The following is a 21,582-nucleotide window of genomic DNA, read 5'->3' as shown; positions in this document are numbered from 1 at the left end:
GAACAAAGCAGGGGGCAATTTTTCTATGTTTCTTAGGCATATAATACTCTCCAATGGATTTCTTTAGAGTTGATATTTTTTTTTGTTGTTTCTCACGCTGCTTCAGATATTTTCAGGCAGACTCTTTTTTTTTTGTTTTTAGATATACTGAGTTGGTCCTTAATATGGGAGCTGCCATCCCAGAGTCTTTTCTCAGTATATTTTGAATGAACTGCTGCTTGAGTTTCCCTGAGTGAGTAATTAAAGAGACTGTTCCTATTTGTTTTCTGCAAACACAACAAACTATAATTCCTTCTAAGGAGAGCTCAAAGGCAGGGAAACCATTTGTCTGCTGACAACCTTTTCTCAGAACAACCTGTGCTGCCTGTTCTAGCTGGGGCTGGACATCCATCCTGGCTCCCAACTGGTACCCTTGAGGTGAGGCCTGTGGGGCTGGACTTAAAGCATAGTTCTGTTGATTAGAAGCTGCCTTCTGTCTCTCTGGGCCTGTGGAGTCCGCCTGTAGCAGTGCTGTGTCATAGGAATAGTCCTGGACTAAGACACAGGACCTGGAATTTAGCCAGTGATGAGCCCTGCTAGCTTTCAAAGGTCCCTGTGTGGGCCTTGGTGTCTTCCTCAGTTTAATGAGTGCACTGGATGCTGTAATCTCTAGGTTTCATTCTGACACTAAGAATTTGTGATTTTGTCTTCCGATTACTGGTCCAAGGGTTCCTCCTGTCCTGGAGATGGAGATACCATGGCAACTCTCATGGATCTTTCCTTCTTTGAAGCAGGGTTGAATAAAGAGAATGACAAAGAAAAAGTAAGACCGCAGTGATCAGTGCTATGAAGAACATGGCTTGGGTAGGGCTGGTTCCTTGCACTGAGTGGTCAAGAAGATGAATCTGCCATTCCATCTGTTCAAAGTACAGCAGAAAGAAGGGAAGCCAGGAATGGAGTGGGGAGCAAGGAGGAATGAGTGACCACATCAGAGGGACCAGGCCTGTGATCTTGAGCAGAGTGAGGCACCCAGGGCTCCTGGTTCCTGGCACAACATCCACAGACCCCTCTAATCAGGGGAGCTTCCTGCTCTGCCCCTGACATGAATGAATGAAGGTAGTCATCAGCAGCATTGATTCTCTGTCAAGATTTCTCCCGCTCCTCCCTCATCACCAAGACTCAGTTCAGACACAATTTCTTTCTCTCATTTTTTTGCACAATGGCTTTACTGAGATAAATTCACCAACCATAAAAGTCATTTTTTTTTCAAAGGATGGCTTTATGGTTGCTGAACCACAATTCAGTGGTGTTAAGTATAGTCACAGAGTGATAGGCAAAATTTCTCCTTTTTGTAGGAGGAAGAAGGAACAAATTATAAATTGTGTGATTTCAGATATCTGCACTTTTCATTCTTTTATTTTAAAATGTGGCTATTAACCATGTTTGCTTGTTTGTTTTCTGGCTTTTTTTCCTTCCTGCCTCTGATTGTTACTGTTATTATTGTGTTCCATTTTTCCTTCTCATAATTTTGGAACTTTTGTTCACTAATTGATTGCTCTTAAATTTTCATCAGTAATTTATACTCATTTTCTTTTGTTTCTCTACATTAAAAAGTACCTTGAACCTCCTCACCACCAGAAAAAAAAAAAGAAAAAAAAACTAAAATCTTCACATACAATTTCTCTCTTTTATTTTCCTCACTCCCACCATGTGGAAACCAATGGGCATTTTAATTTTCTGTTTTCATTAGCATATTAGATTTAAAATGTGTTTTACTGCATTTTGGCTTGCTACTATATTCTTGGTGTTCCGTATTTTACTCTTAGGCTCCTTTTTCATTTTGGTAGAATGTACATTAATAATTCAGAGATGGTCAGAGAGGGGTCAAGTTTCTGAGTGTTTGTGTCTGAGAAAATGCCTTTCTTCTTCTCTCTCTTGAATGCTAGTTTGGTTGGAAGCAGAACTGTAAATACAAAATAATCTTTCAAAATCATTCAGATGTTTTTAGAGCATTCAAGATGTCAAAAGTCTGATGTCAATTTGTTTGTAATTCCTTTAGAGATCATCTGGTGCCTTTTTTCCCTGTATGATAACTTTTAGGACGTCTGGTTTCATTCATTCAACAATTATTCAATGAGAAGTTATTATTTCCAGGACTCTATTCCAGATGCTGGAGGTAAAAATGTAAGACAGAATTCCTATTACCTCCAGTTGCTTGCCTTGTAGTGGAGGGAACAAGAAGGTAAATAAACAAGCACAGCACATGGTCTGTCATGGACATAGGGTATGCAGAACCATGGCGTTGGCAATGGGGAGTGGCTGAGAGTCAACGTTTTCGAAAGGAAGACAGGAAAGGAATCACTGAAGTGACCTGTGGCCAGAGACATGAAGGGGATGTGGGAACAAGTGGTGCAGATATCAGAGGAAAGAATTTCATGTGCAAAGGCCCTAAGATGGGGACATGGCAGAGATGTTTGAGGAAAAGCAAGGAGTCAAGATGTTTAGTTGGCAAATATCAATGAGGGGGAAAACTGTAGGAGGTAAGATCAAAACACAGAGTGGGGAGGAGGGCTTACAACCCATAAGGCCTTCCAGACCATTTCCAAATCTTGATTTGACTCTGAGGAGAGTGAGAAGCCATTGGAGGATTGGGATAAGAAGAGTGACATCTTGTAGTGTACATTCTGAAAGATTACTCTGGTTGCCGAGTTGGGAATAGGGAGATAGGAATAAAAGACAGGAGAATTCCCGGGCCTGTTGTAATAATCTCACTGAGAGATAATGTGGCTGAATTCCAGGTGTAGCAATGTAGGCAATGAAGAGTCGACCAACTCTATGTTTATTTTACGTAAATTTTATAATTTTTAAATTTAGAAATACTTTTACACAAAACACTTACAATGGTATAAGAGTGATATAAAGTGCTCCAATATAATCTTCACCCAGATTCCCAGACTGTAATCTTTTCCACGTTGGCTTTTCCCTTTTTGTAGATACATACTGTAATTTTTTGGGATCTATTTGAGAACAAATTGAAAGCATGCTATCTTTAGCCATATAGTATGCAGTGTATATTTTATAAGAACACATAACAACCACATACAATGGTCAAAATCAACCACATACAATGGGTAAGATCAGGAAAATAACAAGGATGCAATTCTATTATTAAATCTGCAGACTGTGTTAATATTTGGTCAATTGCACCAGTAATATCCTTTATTTAAAAAAAGGCTTTATAGAATAAATCTGGTCCAGGGACTGTATGTGGACTAATATGAGAGACAGGATAGAATTTGTTGAAGGAATGGAGGTGAATTAGGGGAGAAAAAGGAATTAGGATAACTGTAAGGTTTTTCACTTAGCAAGTAGAAAATAGAGTTAGTATTACTAGTGAAACTGCGAGGACTTTTCAAGGAAGAAGTTTATGTGTATATCTGGGGCACAGGAGTTCAGCCTATGATATACTAAGTTTGAGATGTTTATTAGACATAGCAGTGGATATGCGAATTTGTTCTTTGTGATTTGAAATTCCATCTTTATGTGTTTAAATGTGAGTCTTTTCTAGAAGTTTGACTCAGCACTGGGTGGGACCTTTCAGCATAAAGATTATATCTTTTGTATGTGTAGAAAATGTCCTTTAATTATTTATCTGAGCATTTCATTTTATTTTGCTGTCTCCAGATGATGTTGGAATTTCTATTAATAGTTTTGTTCTAGGTTTTTCTTAGCTTTTCTTTTAAATTTTCCATCTCTTGGCCTTTTTTGGTTCTATCTGTGGGAGTCTTCTCAATCTTCTTACAAGCTCACTGATTGTGTGGTTTGGTATATTTTAATTAAAATAACAACTCTGAGTCTTATTTCACACCATTCTCTTCTCTCTGAGCACATAGAAATTCCATTTTTTCCACTTTGCCCTCTTAGCAAACCAATGCATCTGTTAGTTCTTTTGTCTGGGAAATTTGATATCCATCTAATGTGGCATTAGCTTTCCTAAAATGTCCAGTGACTATTCCTTGTCTTTTTACCGTTGAATGTGATATGAAGATGTCGCCTGTTGTGGATGGAGGTACCTGAAGCATGTACTTTCCTTTTCCAAGCCCAGACTCTTCAATTTCTGTTCAATTTGGGGACATACTCTCCTAGGTGGGTGCCAACTTGCTCCAACTCTTATAACATTTAGACTCGAATAATCCTTCTCCAACTCTTTATTCTGTTGCCAAAACAAGCTTTCAAAACTGAAATATTGAGATGTCATTTAGTATTCTAAAGTTCTCTGCATCCCTCATAATTTTCAGAATAAAATGGAAAATCCTTAGCGTGGCAACATGCCATACGTATGGCAAGCCTCATCTACAGATTCTCACCCACGTTCTCCTCATGTGTCAACTGTTTGAAGCACAGCAAACTATTAGTAATTCTCCAAATGCACATCCAAGCCTTTGCCCAGAATCTTCTCTTTCCCTGAAGTGCTTTATTTCCTCCTCTCTACATCCAGAACTTCAATGCATCCTTCAAGATACTGTAATTGCTACATATCTGTACTCAAGCATCTTTTATTTTATTTTGATGCCATCATCCTCCAGTACATCTTAAATAACTACTGCTCTTTGTGAATTCTTGCAGCATTTTTCACTTACCTGTAGGTGTTTCTGTAAATAATTGATGTGCCTCTTTCTCTCCTTCCAAACAGAAGATTTAAATGTGGGAATGCGTTTTATTCATTTCAGAATCTTAGCTACCTATTGGAAAATAGACACTTAGAGTGATATCATTTGTTTAATAAATGAAGTAAGACATCCCAAAGTAGGTTACACTTGTTTGTCTGTTTTAAAATGATGAGGGGAGGGGCTCTGGTCACTAAGGTCTACACGCTAATGAGCATTTGGATTATTTAACGTTATTTTGTAGGGTTCTACAAATTGTGTAGGACTCTGACTTTGTAGGCTGGTCTCTGATGTTGGCTTTACCATAGGATACTTATAAAACAGCCACAGAAACCACTTCCATATCACACTTCTGACATTGACGTCATCCTTAGGCCACGGACAATAACCACCGAGGCCTGAGCAAGGCTGTGAGCAAGGTTTTGGGAAAGGAATTGGTAAAATACAAGGGAATAGCCACTAGGCAACCTTCAGGCAGATCTGAGGAGCTCTCCTGTGTGTGAGATGAGATCAGACTATAATCATGAGAGAATCATGCAGGCAGGATGGGAGAATCCTGGTGCACCAGGATAGGGGAGAGGCTTGTTTAGAGCTACAAAGACCAGCAAGACCTGGTCTGGTATGTCAGGCCAGCTAATATGTCAGTGTCCACAGCTCCCATCGACAATGCGAGGCCAGGGAAAGTTTTTTAAAAGAGAATTGAAATCAGTGATGATGCCATTTGGACTGTAGTCTAGTTGTTTAGCTGTACGTTTGGGGCCTAGAGAAATAAGAAACAAGCTGGTGGTATAATAGAGAACATTCCAGAAATGGCAGGTAAGTCTGAGTCATAGGATGAGGCTGAAGGAAGTGGGTTAGAGAGGAGGTGTGCCTTGAAATAGAAGCTGAGGCCAGCTTGCAAAGGGCTCACATGTCATGGTAGGCACTTAGAGTTTATTCTTTTCTCTAGCAGGAACCAAAGAAGGATTTCAAGCATAGACAGGATAGGAGAGCAGGGGAAAATCAGAGTTTGAGGCAAGGCTTCATGATGACCTTCCAAGGTCAATTGCCGAGGTAAAGAGGGGATCCCCATGTGGGCAAGGAGATCCACAGCCAGCCAGAGAGGCAGCCTTGGCCCCTTGAGAGGGCTGGCTCTGAGTCTGCAGTTTATTTCTGGGATTCTGACACCAGCTGTCGGTCTAGATCCAAATGTGGCTGTATCCAAAAAACGTCTAATCCAGTCAAGGCACCTTTTCACCATTATTTCACCCATTCAGTTAACAACTCATGCCCACTATTAAAAAAATTATGCTAGTTTGCAAGAAGTTCAAAGTTAAAAACAAGTCCACAAACAACTAAAATAAAGAATTAAAACAGAGAAATTAATAAGACAATGAAGGAAGGAATGAGAGGCACCTGTAAAGCATTTTGAGAAAGAACTGAGAATGTCCTGGTGGGGTTGAAGGGCCCGAAAGAAAATTCAGTCTGAGCTTACACCTTAAAGATGTGCAAGACAGTTTACAATAGCAAAGACCTGGAACCAGCCCAAATGCCCATCGATGATAGACTGGACAGGAAAAATGTGGCACATATACACCATGGAATATTATGCAGCCATTAAAAAGGAGGAGTTCACATCCTTCGTAGGGACATGGATGAACCTGGAAAACATCATTCTCAGCAAACTGACACAAGAACACAAAATCAAACACCACATGTTCTCACTCATAGGCGGGTGTTGAACAAGGAGAACACATGGACACAGGGAGGGGAGCACTATACAGGGGGGTCTGTTGCGGGGGAGGGGGGATAGTGGGGGGGGGTGGGGAGTTGGGGAGGGATAGCATGGGGAGAAATGCCAGATATAGGTGAAGGGGAGGGAGGCAGCAAATACTGCCATGTGTGCACCTGTGCAACAACCTTGCATGTTATTCACATGTACCCCAAAACCTAAAATGCAATTAAAAAAAAAAAAAAAAAAAGATGTGCAAGAGTGTGTGAATGGGGGAATATTTTGGGAAGAGAAAGCGCAACAAAGATACATAGGTGAAATATCTAAATAGCATCAACAAATAACTTGTTAATGTTGTTTTTAAAAAATTCCCTGGCTTCTTGTATTTGGAATGGATTGTCTCCATGGAAGCAGGAACTACCTCTCTCTTACCTTCTTTCAGGCTTTCCTGGGATCAGCTGCATTCCTCGGCAAAAGTATATTGGACAATCAGCTGGGAGAATAACTGAGACATTTGAATCAGGAAAATATTGCGGTCAGTTCAATGCCTGATTATGACACCAGCATCACTGGCTGGGACCCTCAGAGCCTACTCTCCTATTTTCCCTTCATCTTCTTCTGTTCTTTCTTTTTCTTATTCCTTTTCTTTGTTTTTCTCCACCTTTCTCCTCTCTCTTTTTCTCCCCCATTTTCTTGATGTCCCTCTCTCTTTCTTCCTTTCATGAATATACTGAATCATTACAGAATTACTTGACACCTACTGTGTCCCAAATTCTGAGCTAGGGTATATGTTATATCTTTCTGTAAAATTAAGTGTGAGGTGGATCTTCACACTTAATAATAATAACGAGTGTGTCTCGGTCTGTCCCGGGCACTTTGTAAGCTTCAGTTGTTTTCTCTTTAAAGTGTCTGTGTCCCAAAGCTCAGGATAAATTTCAAAACCTGAACCTGAATATTAAGAAATCAAAACATACATCATCTAAAGTTGGCATCCAGGAAAACAGAGCTTTTCATTGATCAGAGCCTGCATATTTCTTACCTGCAAGTGTTTGTTTTAACCACACATGGCAGGTTCTATATATAACAAACGTCAAAGCCATCAGTTACACTTGCTGTTGTGACTGTGGGTGCTGGCTGCCTTGTTCCATGGCCCCAGGGCACAGCCATGGCCATGGTGTTTGCCTCTCAGCCTTGTCTGTCTCATACCTGGCAGGCTTACTGCTCCACAGCTCACTGTGTCTCTCAGACATTCTCTTGGCTTTCCCAGTCTCAGGGACAGTTCAAAATAGCAAGCTAGTATTCTGAAGTGAGGCATTGGAAGTATTTCTGAGCAGCATTTAACATTTTTGTATGTGCTCAATTTTTTAGCAATGAAGACATTTCCTTTCAAGGTTGTTAAGCTTTGAACTTTCCATTTTGTGAAAAGGCTCGAAATTTCCTTCATTCTTTGTGGGCATCCAACTCTAACAGACACATAAATTAATAGACTAGGAAATATTTAACAGTCTAAGTTCAAACAAATATGTTTACTTTGGTTGAATTGATGTTGCTATTAATTGCCATTGAAATAAACCACTGTACAAAGAAATATTCCCTGGAGGATAAATATGACAGTGCTAAAATTAAAATTTGAATGAGAATTACCTGCAGATTTATTTATTTATTTATTTATTTTTATTGTATTTGGGCTCTGGGGTACATGTGCACGTCCTGCATCCTGCAGGATTGTTGCATAAGTACATACATGCCATGGCGGTTTGCTGTCTCCATCCCTCCCACCATTGCCTACATCAGGCATTTCTCCCGGTGTTATCCCTCCCCCTCCTCCCTGTCCTCCACCACTGTCTACCCCCTCCCCTCCCCTCCACTCCCCCAGCTAGTCCTGTGAGTGTTGTTCCCTTTCCTGTGCCCAAGTGTTCTCATTGTTCATCACCCGCCTATGAGTGAAAACATTCGGTGTTTAGTTTTCTGTTCTTGTGTCAGTTTGCTGAGAATGATGGTTTCTAGGCTCATCCATGTCTCTACAAAGCACACGAACTCACCGTTTTTTATGGCTGCATAGTATTCAATGGTGTATATGTGCCACATTTTTTTGTCCAGTCTATTATCTTAAATTTGGAGAATACAGTTCTTTAATATAATATTGATAAAATCACGATATTGATCCTGCATACCCATCTCTTCTCAGGGATTAGAGAAAGGCTGTTATGAATATGCAGCAATCCCCCTTGTACCTGCATAGGTGGGGAGGTGATTGTCCAGCTCTGCTGGTTAGGCACTGGATATAGTCATGGCTCCAAGCAAGTCATGCACATGAGAGAGCGAAGTGTCTCTCTGAAAGAAAAGGAGAGAGAAAATTTAGGTCAAATGATTAAAAATTCCCATCAATCCCTAGAATAGTATCCTATACACAAAGGAATATTTCTTATACAAAATATATAACCTTTTTGTCTCACTAGGAAAAAATTGTGCCCCAATCCCTTTCTGGCCTTATATATTATCTGTGAATCTTGAAAGCCTTTATTTCTTCATTGTCTTCCTCCTTTTGGCTCCATCCTAGCTCTGGCTTGGCTTTTAGATGCTGGGGAGCCATCTTGGGAGTAGGGTGCTCATTACATGAGATGAAGTGTTCTTCAAGGGAACAGTAAAAGAGCAAGTGCCTTGTAGAGAGAAGCAAACTAAAGAGGAAGATAGTTTTGTTTTAAAAGATGCAAACTCGAGGAAGAAAGAACTTTCTAACCTCTTCTTTCTTTTCTCTCTCTTTTTTTGAAATGGTGTCTCACTCTGTCGCCCAGGCTGGAGTGCAGTGGTACGATCTCGACTCATTGCAACATTTTTCTCTTTTTGTTATTAGGTTCAAAGTAATGGCAAAAACGGCAATTACTTTTGCAACAATCTATTACCTAGGTTAAAGTCAGAGCCCTTCCCCTTGAGAGTGATGAGTTGCGAGAGTGTGCCCCCAGCAGGCAGATTGAGAGAGTTCATGGTTTAGCAGAAGGATTATTTCAGGTATAGTCCGTGGGGCAGAATGGAGAAGTTGCAGTTTGAGGCAGGTCATCTGAAAGTCTTGCACAGTATCCTGATTAAGTGTGGCAGAGCACAATAAAAAAGAAATTTGGAAGTTGGCAACATGCTGGGTTCAGGCTGACATGAAAGGCAGCATCTGGAAAACCTATCAGGACTCAGTCTCAGGACAAGTGATCAGAGGCAGGTGGGATCATGGAACTTGACCCTCAAGGTTACAATATAGGGACAATAAATAGGTTATGAAGATAATGAGCAGGTAAACAGCACCACCAAGGAGTCTCAGTAATAGAGTTGTAACAAAGGAGCAGAGCAGAACTCTTTACAAGAGCTAGATGGGCATAAGGAGAGGGTTGGCACAGCAATGGTTCATGCAGAATCTCCTGAGATGTGGATAAACCCTTCCTGATTGGGAGAAGGTTATTCCAAAACCTGAGGTTGAGATGTAGTCACAGGAAAGGAGCAAGAATAAATGGGGGAGCTGAAACATGAAGGGGCATTTCCTAGAAGGGAAAATCAGGCTTTAAACTCAGGCAGACGGGTTTGCCTGAGAAACAATCAAGAGAGCTGAGTCTGATCCAGAGAGCTGGTGGGAAGTAAGCCAGTGTGTCAGGTAAGGCAGAGAACCAAAACCAGATATCAGGTGGCAAGTCAAGAACAAGTAACATAGAGTACTTGGATGGGTCGGGGCAGGGCTGGGAAGACACGGACTTGGCTCTATGTGCTTTGGTGCTTTTCTATAGCTACAGGTGCTTTTATTCTCATACAGCCTGGCAAGGAATGTTACTATAAATAGCTTGGGTCCTAGGTTTTGGTACAGGAAGAAGCCTCAGACCCTGGGAATAACTGTGATGTCACCATAATACATGGTGACTTGTCCCAGCAAATGGAGCAGGGACATGGATGAGGAAAGTCACAGAAAAGAATTGTAGGATTAGAATCCCTGATAGTTACCATTCCAGTTATTGCCAACTTGCTAGTCCTCTCAGAAAAGCAGACATTTGCAGAAATCTTGCAGCCAAAAGATGATGTTTAAAATATTCCTAGAAGATATTTTCTACTTCATACGTTGGGCATTTATCTCATGAATTAATCAATATTGGCTGAGTATGGTGGCCCATGTCTGTAATTCCAACATTTTGGGGGGTCAAGGCAGGTGGATTGCCTGAGTCTAGGAGTTTGAGACCAGCCTATGCAACATGGTGAAACCCTCTCTCTATAAAAACATCCAAAAATTAGGCCAGCGTGATGGTGCACACCTATAGTCCTAGCTACTGGGAAGGCTAGGTGGGAAGATCACTTGAGCATAGGAGATCGAGACTGCAGTGAGCCATGATCATGCCACTGCACTCCAGCCTGGGCAACAAAGCAAGCCTCTGCTTCAACTAATTAATCAATCAATCAATATTAATTATTATGTTGCATATTGTTTTAATTTGGCATAAACCATCTAGTTTGTCTTATAACTATATGAGGTAGGTAGAGCTTATCCACATTTTAGATGACAGAAATAAGCCTCAGAGAGGTTAAGTAGTTTGTTCACGGTAACACTGCAAATAGTAGCAGAAGCAAGAATTGAAGTAATGCACTGTTCTCTTAGCTACATGTTATGAATATTTAATTACTCTTCCACTTTGTATTTGCAGACTATCTTCTATGTTTTGGCTTTTGCTATGGATACAAGAGTGGAAAAGAATAAAACTGTGCACAGTCCTTGTCCTCGTGGAGCTTATAACCTGGGGGAAGAGGGACAATGCCAGCAGCCAGCACCGATTTACCCAAGTGATTATTCAATTGCCCTCATAGAGGTGATTCTTTTCTCTTAAGAAGAGAAGAAAAGAGAAGGCCAGGTAGATCTCATGTAGTGTAGGAATTCTCTGACTTATCTTCTGAAAGAGAAGGCCAAGTAGATCTTATCTATTGTGGAAGTCAGAGAAAATTCCCTAAAGTACTGACAATAGACTTGAGGCCTGAAGGATTAGTAGGTGAGTGGGGAGGGGAGAGAAGAGGTGTTGGTGCTAAGGCAAAAAAGAGTTTGAGGCGTTGCGTGAAGGCTGCTGTAAGCAGGGATTAGAGGATGCACTTTAAAATGTACAAATAACACTACTACAACATATTTACATCATAAAAGAAATTTATAAAAGTTGGGGAACTAATCTTTGTATGTTGAGGAGGAAGTTACCTTTCTCTTGCTCATTCAATAAATTTCAAGACTGTAAGAATTTATTGCACTACTGAAACATTTAAAATTGCATTAGCTTCTGCATCTTCATGGGATGAAAGGTTGATCAACTGATCAGAGTTCCCACCAGGAATAATTCAAGAAATCAAATAAAGTAAAATACAGAAGTTACTTACTTGACGACAGTGGAGCACAGCTGAGGCAATTAGTGAAGAGGTCCTGACTCCGGAGGAGAGAAAAGCTCAAACCAACTTCTTTTACCATGGTAGCTTTTTTAATTCAGAGCTGAGAATTCAAATTCTTCACCAATGAATAAAGATATTTCGATGAATTCTGGGGCTCTGGGGGATGGGAGGCTAAAATCCTAAGCCTTAAAACATCTGAAAAATATAGCAAAGATGTCAGCAGCTTTATAAGACCAGGATTTGAAGTCAGGCCAGATTCATCAGAAAAAGAGGTCAAAGATAAGACTATTGACTAGAGTTGAAAGTACAGAGGGGGCTAAGGAGACTCAGAAGTACACTAAGCCTTGCAAACAAGGCTTGACTCAAAATAATATTAGTATAGTGGCAGATAGGATGGCCCTGCTCAAGGAAAAGAACATTACTTGGAACCACTACCTTTTGTAAGAAAAATATTCAGAACTTACCAGTAAATTACTAGATATATCAAAGGATAAGATCACATAATGGAAAACCAAGAGAAAACAAAACATATAATAGAAATACATCTACAAATATATAATAGAAAAATATCTACAAATGTTCTACAAAAGCCTTTTGAAGTAACTATGATTAAAGTATTTAATAAATCTAAGGAAAAATGAAGAAAATGAAATAGACGAGAAAATTTCCCAAAGTAGAATGAATAAGACTTACACATCCTAGAATTAAAAGTATTTCATGTCTGGTATTAAGAACTCTAGTTGGTTTAACAGTAGAATAGAAACAGCCAGAGATAAAAGTACTGATCAAGAATACATCCAGGATGACGGGTGGCTCAAGCCTGTATTCCTAGCACTTTGGGAGGCTGAGGTGGGCAGATCACCTGAGGTCAGGAGTTTGAGACCAGACTGACCAACATGGTGAAACCCCATCTCTACTAAAAATACAAAAGTTAGCTGGGCATTGTGGTGGATATGTATAATCCTGGCTACTCAGAAGGTTGAGGCAGGAAAATCACTTGAACCTGGGAGGCAGAGGTGCAGTGAACTGAGATCATGCCACTGCACTCCAGCCTGGGTAACAGAGCAAGACTCTGTTTCCAAATATATCCAAGTGAAAGAAGGGCAGACAAGATGGATGAAATGTATATAAAATTCATAAAAAAAGTAGAGACAGAAGGGAAACAGTTAAAATGTCTAGCATAACTATAATTGAAGTTTAAGAAGAGATAATAGATTAGGACAAAGCAATATTTGCAGGAGTAAAACCAATTAGTTCCCAAAAGTGGCAAAAGACATTAACCTATAAATTTAAGAACCCCCAAACTGTATAAACAGAGGGAAAAAAAAAAAACAGGCAAAAAATCTTAAAAAAAAAAAAAGACGTGCAACCTTAATAAAAGCAATGGCAATATTGACAACTGAAGTCTCAATGATGAAAAGCAGGAGACAATGTAATAACATCTTTAAAGTACTGAAAGGAAATGCCAACCTTGGTTTTTATGCCTTGCAAATATATCCTAAAAATAACGATGAAATGGCAACATTTCCAGATACACACATACGAAAGCTTAGAGAATTTATCCCTAAGAAATTTGTACTAAAAGAAATTTAAAATGGAGTTCTTCAGTAGAAGGAAAGTTATATCCAAGGGAAACACAGAAATTGAAGAAGATATAAAAATCAGTGAATAAGAAAACTAAATGGACAAAAATAAATGACTAGGGATTGAATGTTAATGATACAATACAATAATATTGTATGGGGTTTAATAGATATGTAGAAATAAAATGTGTGAAAACTATAAGAAGAAGGGAGTGAGTAAATGGAATTAAAATGCTGTAAATTTATAGCATTTTAAGGAAGAGGCAAAATTTCTATTCACAAAAGGCACAATTTACATGTAATAATCATAAAGGTTGCAAGAAAAAGGGAAGAAGATATAGGTATACACACTAAAGAAAAAAGCTTGAGTGTGTCAAGAAATTGATCCAAGGAAAAATCATTATGTGAAATAAAGAGGAAATATCATAATGAATATATCACTTTCCTATATTTCCTATATTACTTTCATATATTTAAAATGTCTTTTGTAAACACCATGTAGCTGGATCCTGTTTCTTTAATTCAGTATAACAATCTTTATCTTTTAATTGGACTGTTTAGTGTAAAATGTTATTGAAATTATGTGTAATATATCATGTTAGTATTTGAAATTCAGGATTATATTACAGCAGTCCCAGAGGAAGCAGATAATCCTACTACTGTCTTGCCAAATGGTCTAATCCAAGGTTATCCAACTTGTCCCCATAGGCCACATGCGGCCCAGGACGACTCTGAATGTAGCCCAACACAAATTTGTAAACTCTCTTAAAACATTCTGTGTTTTTTTTAAAAAAAACTTTTCCTTCTTTCTTTTCTCTTTCTTTCTTTCTTTCTTTTTTTCTTTCCCTCCCTTCCTTCCTTCCTTCCTTCCTTCCTTCCTTCCTTCCTTCCTTCCTTCCTTTCTTTCTTTCTTTCTTTCTCTCTCTCTCTTTCTTTCTTTCTTTCTTTGCTCATTAGATATCATTAGTGTCAGTGTATTTCCTATATGGCCCAAGAAAATTATTTTCTTTCAATGTGGCCCAGGGAAACCAAAAGATTAGACATCTCTGGTCTAATCTCTGCACGTTGACATCCCTCATTTGGCTCACTTTTGCCTCCAAGTTTTGCAATAGTGCAACAGACTAGCAGAAACTAAGGTACATACAAGCACTCTAGATGCAAAAATCTGTATAGAAAAGCAGTCTAGAAAGGGTTCGGATGAATATTGAGTGAACTAACCTATGGGACTGACTATAAACCAAGTGAAGGGAGTGGGAAAATAGGCTATCCAAAAGGAGAGAAAAGCACCTTACAAGATATATTGGCTTACAGCCCTGGGAGTAGAACCAGATTGCATGGCTTCCTTTCCTTTTTACATTAGGGTTTAGAAACTTGGACTTAGGATATTCACAATGCTTCTCCATAATGTATAATAAAGAGTTTTGGGGAGTGTGTATTTTGGACACCTTGGTCAAATGACTTATTCTGCTAGGGCTCAGTTTTGTCATCTAAAATTCAGTATAATAATACATTACACAATTCCCAGAACTGTTGTAAGCATTAAATTAAATAAGACAAGTATAGGCAAGGATGTAGTGTAGACTTGAAACATAGAAAATGTTTAACATGTGTTTCTGATATCTGGCAATGATCATGGCAGTTTATAATAAGAACGAGGACTTGGGACAAGTGATATGCTACTTACTTTACTCTCTTCAATTAGGAGTCAATCCTACTAGGCCAATAGCCAAAGGAAATGGTGAGAAGAACTTATGGTGGCACATTCATTCTTGACTCACATGTGAACTCAATATAATTTCATGTCTCCTTGATAAAACTACTATTCTACAGGGAAAAGAGAAAAGGCAAGTAGAGAGATTGCTCAGTATAACATGAGACAGCCATTGCAGAGCCAACAAAAAAATGTCAAGTTAACTGAGTCACAATTCCTTGAAATTGTATTCCATGCCCACAAATGCGGAAGGCTCCCCGAGGTTGGGTTATTTTTATCTTTTAAAAAAAGTTTCATTGAGGTATAAGTTATATGCAATAAAATAACCAACTTTAAGCATACAATTCAATAAATTTTTATGAATGACTACAATAGTAACCAACATGATATAAAACGGAAACCAATCCTTTTTCCCACAACCCTGACCTTAGGCTAACTGATTTGCTTTTTGTCCATTAGTTTTGCTTTTTCTAGAAAAAGAAATCGTACAATATATAGTCTTTGTGGCTGGTATCTTTCATTTAGTAAGGTTTCTCAACTTTCTGTGTTTGTTACAGTCCCTCTAATTAATCTTTTCCCTAATTGTCTCTCTCCCCTTTATGAAATGTTGATACCACGGATATATCTATATGTCTATGTACTGTATATTCAACTGTGCTTTATACAGAGTAAGATTTTTTTTCACACCTCAAAATGTTTTGCCCCTTATGAGGCACTATTGCTCCATTGAGAATACATGATTTAGTGCAATGTTTTTGAGATTCGTCAGTATCGTGTGTATTAGGAGTTGGTTCATTTTGTTGCTGGGTAATATTCCATTGTCAGTAGAGACATTCAATAAATGAGTAAGAATAATTGCGTATGTGTTACAAAGATCAGGGAGTGAGTGCATAATTCAATTACTATTCTTTCTCAAATCTTAGTCTCCCTGATGTCAGTAAACATACCTCTAATAACACGATTGTTCAAGTCAGAAATCTGAGAGTATCAAGACAATTCTTTTTTCCTCGTTTCCCCATATCAAATCCATTAAAACCTGCCAATTTGATCTCTTGATTATTGCTTGAATCTTGTATCAAGGGATTAGATTTTGCCACTGTAACCCAGAACATTCCAGACATATAAGGCTATGAATCTTTATCTTAGAAGAGATGGGAAGCCATTGAGGAGATTTAGATAGAAAACCTGCCATGACCTTCTTTGTGAAATTAAAAGATTATGAAATCTTTTATAGCACGTAATGAATAAGAATGTGGTGAATGAATTAGAAAGGACTGAGAGTATTTGTGGAGAGGATCTCCCAGGAGTCCAGAGGAGAAATGACAATGGCTCTGCCATGAATTTGCAAGACCTTTGAGGGTAAGAGATGAGAGGGTTGGGAGACATGCTACATTTCCAGTGGGGCCCATGGGAAGGCTTAGCAAGGCCTCACTGCTGGATGATAACATAACTGTAATGAGAAATTCAGATAAACCTTCCTATTGCTTGCTGCTGCCTTGACTTAGATGATTTTTTTTTTTTTTGGTTAAATTAATCAGTATTCTAAATGAATTAAGTATGGATATTCTTGGGTCGTTTGCTAATAAGTATGAAACAATTAGAGAATTACAATCATGCCCATAAGAAAAAAAAGATTATATGCTTAATGCATCCACTGATCTTTCTACCCATCTTACAACTTTTTAAAGGGTTACCATAGTACTAGTATCCATGTATCAGCTCCAGATGGTCTGCAATCCTCCTGAAGTTTTATGTAAATTGTCTTATCTGCATGCGTGTCTCTGGGGGGCAACTTGAAGATTAAGATTCGATTTTTATTCATTAAAGATTAAGAATCAATGGCTTACTGTGTTTTGGGTCTAGGGTATGCAAACATTCATAGGGCATCTTCTTCATTCTTAAAGCATGTAAAGTTTATATCATGTAAGCAGATAAATGACAAAGCCACATTGTCAGTGCTATAAAGAAGACAGTTACAAAGCTCTGAAAGCTTGTCAGTTTACTCTGGTGCTTTGCCTCCTCCAGGTGACTTCCCAAGTATGGCTGGCCACAATACCTCGAGGAATTCCTCTTGTGATCCTATACTGACACCCCACTTAATCAGCCTCTACTTCGTAGTGCTCATTGGAGGGCTGGTGGGTGTCATCTCCATTCTGTTCCTGTTGGTGAAAATGAACACCCGGTCAGTGACCACCATGGCGGTCATTAACTTGGTGGTGATCCATAGCGTTTTTCTGCTGACGGTGCCATTTCGCTTGACCTACCTCATCAAGGAGACTTGGATGTTTGGGCTGCCCTTCTGCAAATTTGTGAGTGCTATGCTACACATCCACATGTACCTCACGTTCCTGTTCTATGTGGTGATCCTGGTCACCAGGTACCTCATCTTCTTCAAGCGCAGAGACAAAGTGGAATTCTACAGAAAACTGCATGCTGTGGCTGCCAGTGTTGGCATGTGGGCCCTGGTGATTGTCATTGTGGTACCCGTGGTTGTCTCTCGGTATGGAAGTCATGAGGAATACAATGAGAAGTACTGTTTTAAATTTCACAAAGAGCTTGCTCACGTGCATGTGAAAGTCATCAACTATATGATAGTCACTTTTGTCATAGCCATTGCTGTGATTCTCTTGGTCTTCCAGATCGTCATCATTATATTTATGGTGCAGAAGCTACGCCACTCCTTACTATCCCACCAGGAGTTCTGGGCTCAACTGAAAAACCTATTTTTTATAGGGATCATCCTTGTTTGTTTCCTTCCCTACCAGTTCTTTAGGATCTATTACTTGAATGTTGTGACACACTCCAATGCCTGTAACAGCAATGTTGCATTTTATAATGAAATCTTCTTGAGTGTAACAGCAATTAGTTGCTATGATTTGCTTCTCTTTGTCTTTGGGGGAAGCCATTGGTTTAAGCAAAAGATAATTGACTTATGGAATTGTGTTTTGTGCCGTTAGCCACAAACTACGTTATTCGTATTTGCTTCCTTTATAAAAATGGGTACAGAGGAGTTAAGAATGGTATTTCGTTACTTGATCAAAACCATACCTTGATCTACCCAAAACAAAAGGACTAGAAAATATCAGAGCCCTTATGTAGTCATTATGAGTGATGCCCATACAAAGAACAGTGATGTTGAATCTACCTGGAGTTGGAATATTACATTATTTTCCAATACAGAATGTCTGTGTGGCCCATCCATCCCAGGTGACGTAGATCTTAAGAGTTTTAGAGTTTCATTAGTTCATTCTAATTCCCTCTGTTTGAAGCATGTTTTTTTCTTAGATTTCAGACTGGATTCAGCCCTTTAGTTCTTTTCATCCCACTTCACCTTAGGTAAGTAAATTCTGGCCACGACCCAGGTCCAAAGACACAAACGCTCCTTGGCTAACCAGATTCGATATCCCATTCATCTCACATCCTGATAAAAACTGATAAGGGGGGAAAACGCTCAAAAAAATATTTGTAGGGTATCATAACTCTGGTGGGAAGTCATCTATTTAGAAATTAAGAGAAAAAGAACTCACAGCCTTCTGTTATAACAAGGTTTTTTATATTTGTCCTGTAAAAGATCAACTCCCTCAATATCACCAATTGCACTGTTGCTCCAAAAATCATTTGAAAACTTACTGGACATATCTACATAATGGTGAAAATGTAATTTAAAGAATATTCCTGAACAATGTGCTGGCATGCATTAAAATGAGTTCCCAAGGGAAGTGATTAAAATTTTTTTTCTTCTGTTTTTTGAGAGAATTTCTAGATGTCCTGGGCCACAGTTAATTAAGATTTTTAGTGGGGACAGAAAGTTATACTGAAATCTTTAGAGCTTCCTTCCACCCTTAAAATTATGTTTTAAATAAAATGAAAACTGTGTTTTTAAAAGAGAACTTTTGAGAAGTATATAGAAAACCATTACTTTAGACTCTGTGAGATTAGGCTGCATGAAGAAGATTTTCTGAATATTTGAAGAATGGATAAATAAAATGTACTTGAAAGTAATAAAATTATAATCCTTTAAAATATAGGGAAAATGACAAATGGGTACTAGGCTTAAAACTTGGGTGATGAAATAATCTGTACAACAAACTCCCATGACACTTGTTTACCTATCTAACAAACCTGCACAGGTACCCCTGAACTTAAAATAAAAGTTTAAAATCATCGCAATAAAATAATTTGGATTTTTTTCCCAAATTCTGAGTTACTTTATGTAAAATTTTATTAATAACTTGTGACATGTGGCATGTTAAACTGATTTCATTTCAAGGACCTCTGTGACGGTTGATACACAGGCTTGTGGGTTTTTGCTTTTTTGGGTTTTTTCCCTCCTGTCCATACTTCTATTGCTTTCAATGTTTTATCCTCTAAAAATTTTCCCAGTATCTGATCCAGTTTCATATTTAATGCTTCAGAAAACCTGAAGTAATTAGTAACACGAATAGAATAACTGAATGAATTAAGGGAATTTTTTTTCATCTAGGTATATCTTTAGAATTTAAAAGTTTTTCTTAATTTATTATCTCTCTGTAGATTCACAAATTTCTCAGATGAATAAGAAATATCCCTGTGAATTTCTGTGGTCACTAAAATTACTGAACCATATAAATTAATTCTGAGGAAGCAAAGGTAGCAATATAGTTCAAACATGACTTGTTTCCGTATATTTTCTGTTTTACATATTCTTTCATCTGTCCTTTTTTTGTCTTTTTACTCATTTATTTTCTACATTTTTTCTTTCTCATTTTGAACTACAAAATTTACAAGACAATTACTAAGACCTCTGATGGTTTTTTCAAGAAAATTTATAATACCTATAAATATGCTTAAAACAGAAATTAAAAGTATTTGTGAGAATTTCATTATCTTGTAGATTATATCATACTCTCTTCCAGATTTTAGATATCTTGAGGTCAGGCAATTCAAAAGAATTAACCTCTGTATTAATCTGTTATAATATTAATATAACACTGGGTTATTTTCACACATCATAATAAAGGGCTTATTAGAAATGTTACTCAAAATATAGAAATGCAATATTCCATAATAATAAAATGTCTTTTTCATCAGTATTTATGGAGTTAATAGAAAAATTTCAGTTTTCCCGTTCTTTGTCTTTAATCAATACAGAAATGAATCTCATTTGGGACTGGAGGTGACACTGGCCTCTAGGGCCATTTTTGGATATCACCATTATAGGAGAGCACTAGGATTAGTATTTAGTGGTGGGAGCCAAGAAATAGACATCTTGCCTTGCACATAATTGTCTATACAATAAAGAACTATCAGGTCTTGCTCTGTATTTGAATGCTCTATTAAATATTAATGAAGTGAAATACATGATCATACTAGAGCAGTTGTTAGGTTTTATCCAGTTTTCATAAACACACAGTATTTTTTTGGTAAAGCTTTAATTCTCTGAATTTTCTGGAAATGCAATGATCATGGATTGAAGAAAGATTTTATTTTGGTTTCTTCTGAACTTTACCAGGGATCATTCAGTCCTTTGGAAACGACTTGATAAGTAGCAATACCATTTATGACATTAACATAAGACACAACACACCTGTAAGCAATATTTGCAGCTATTGCATTCAAGAGATATTACATACAGGTGTATGTAATCAGACTGACTCATTTTGTCTCTTTATGTGATTATGCCTGAGCATTTACACACTGAATTACATACTTTATTATTGATAAATTTTCTTTTCATTACTCATTTATATTACAGTGAAAACATTATGCATAAAAATAATGTGTATGTTTAAATTATTAGTGTAGAAAGCATATACATTTCATTTTGAGATGGTAAAATTATCTGTAAGTTTTATTTTTTTTAGAATGGTAGAAGCATTACCAAATATTTGTGATAAAAAGCAAGGTATTGGGTCTGAGAAAGTTGAGAACCACTGAACTACCATGAAGGGACAATATGAGGGAAATTTATAAATTTTAACATTATAAATAGGAAAAGTATTTCTGCTTTTGAAATATCTCATCTTCATTCAATTCTAAATTATTTCCTTCTACAGTAATTAAATGCAACTTTTAGAAAAATGTGAAGAAAATACACATATGTATTTTCTTTTTTAATAAGAAAAATGCATTTTTTCTGAGGCACACCAGTCTCAGATTGGCTCTTGGCCAATATCTACCAGATTTTTAACTCAGGCATAATAATTTTTGAGGCCCAGTTAGAAAGATCTCTTCAGATACCCATTAAAAGGGACATTACTTGGCTTTGTTTATTTCTTAATTTTCCCGTGAAAGGATCATTGAGTCCCCTGTCTTCCTCTTCAACTTCATATAAATTAGGTAGAAAAAGATTATTTCACTTGTAGGTGAAGTGAACTTTGTATAAAGTGATTCAAGAGGTGCGAATAAATGCCTCCTACTTCCCCAAATCATCCTCAGTGAAGCTGACATTAAAACTCCATTTCTGGGTTGAGATTCAGTTTTTCTGAAGGAGGGTATTGGGCCAATCCATTCTCAGTCACTGGCTTTTGGTGTGATGTTAGAATTTGTGACACTGTCATA

At 37.9% G+C, this 21,582-nt stretch overlaps 1 protein-coding gene across 8 annotated transcripts in view; it reads left to right on the top strand.

Annotated features, from left to right (window-relative positions):
- The window catches only part of GPR141 (G protein-coupled receptor 141), a 50,375-nt gene extending 31,589 nt beyond the window's left edge, over window positions 1-18,786 (top strand). For 3 of the 8 annotated variants that reach the window (XM_021669359.2, XM_064380443.1, XM_064380444.1), the window contains 2 exons: window positions 6,800-6,892; window positions 17,068-18,786. In XM_021669359.2, the coding sequence (XP_021525034.1) occupies window positions 17,082-17,999 (918 nt within the window). In that variant the 5' untranslated portion in view covers window positions 6,800-6,892; window positions 17,068-17,081 and the 3' untranslated portion in view covers window positions 18,000-18,786. Of the gene's footprint in view, window positions 1-6,799; window positions 6,893-8,344; window positions 11,232-14,289; window positions 16,402-17,067 lie in introns of those variants that run through there. The other 5 variants (XM_064380445.1, XM_064380446.1, XM_064380447.1 and 2 more) reach the window with 5 other exon arrangements.
- The last annotated feature ends 2,796 nt before the right edge of the window (window positions 18,787-21,582 follow it).

The sequence above is a fragment of the Aotus nancymaae genome, unplaced genomic scaffold, assembly GCF_030222135.1.
Source record: "Aotus nancymaae isolate 86718 unplaced genomic scaffold, 86718_ANA_hifiasm-v0.15.2.pri h1tg000025l, whole genome shotgun sequence".
NCBI lineage: Eukaryota > Metazoa > Chordata > Mammalia > Primates > Aotidae > Aotus > Aotus nancymaae.
This window is presented reverse-complemented; position numbering and strand designations above follow the sequence as displayed.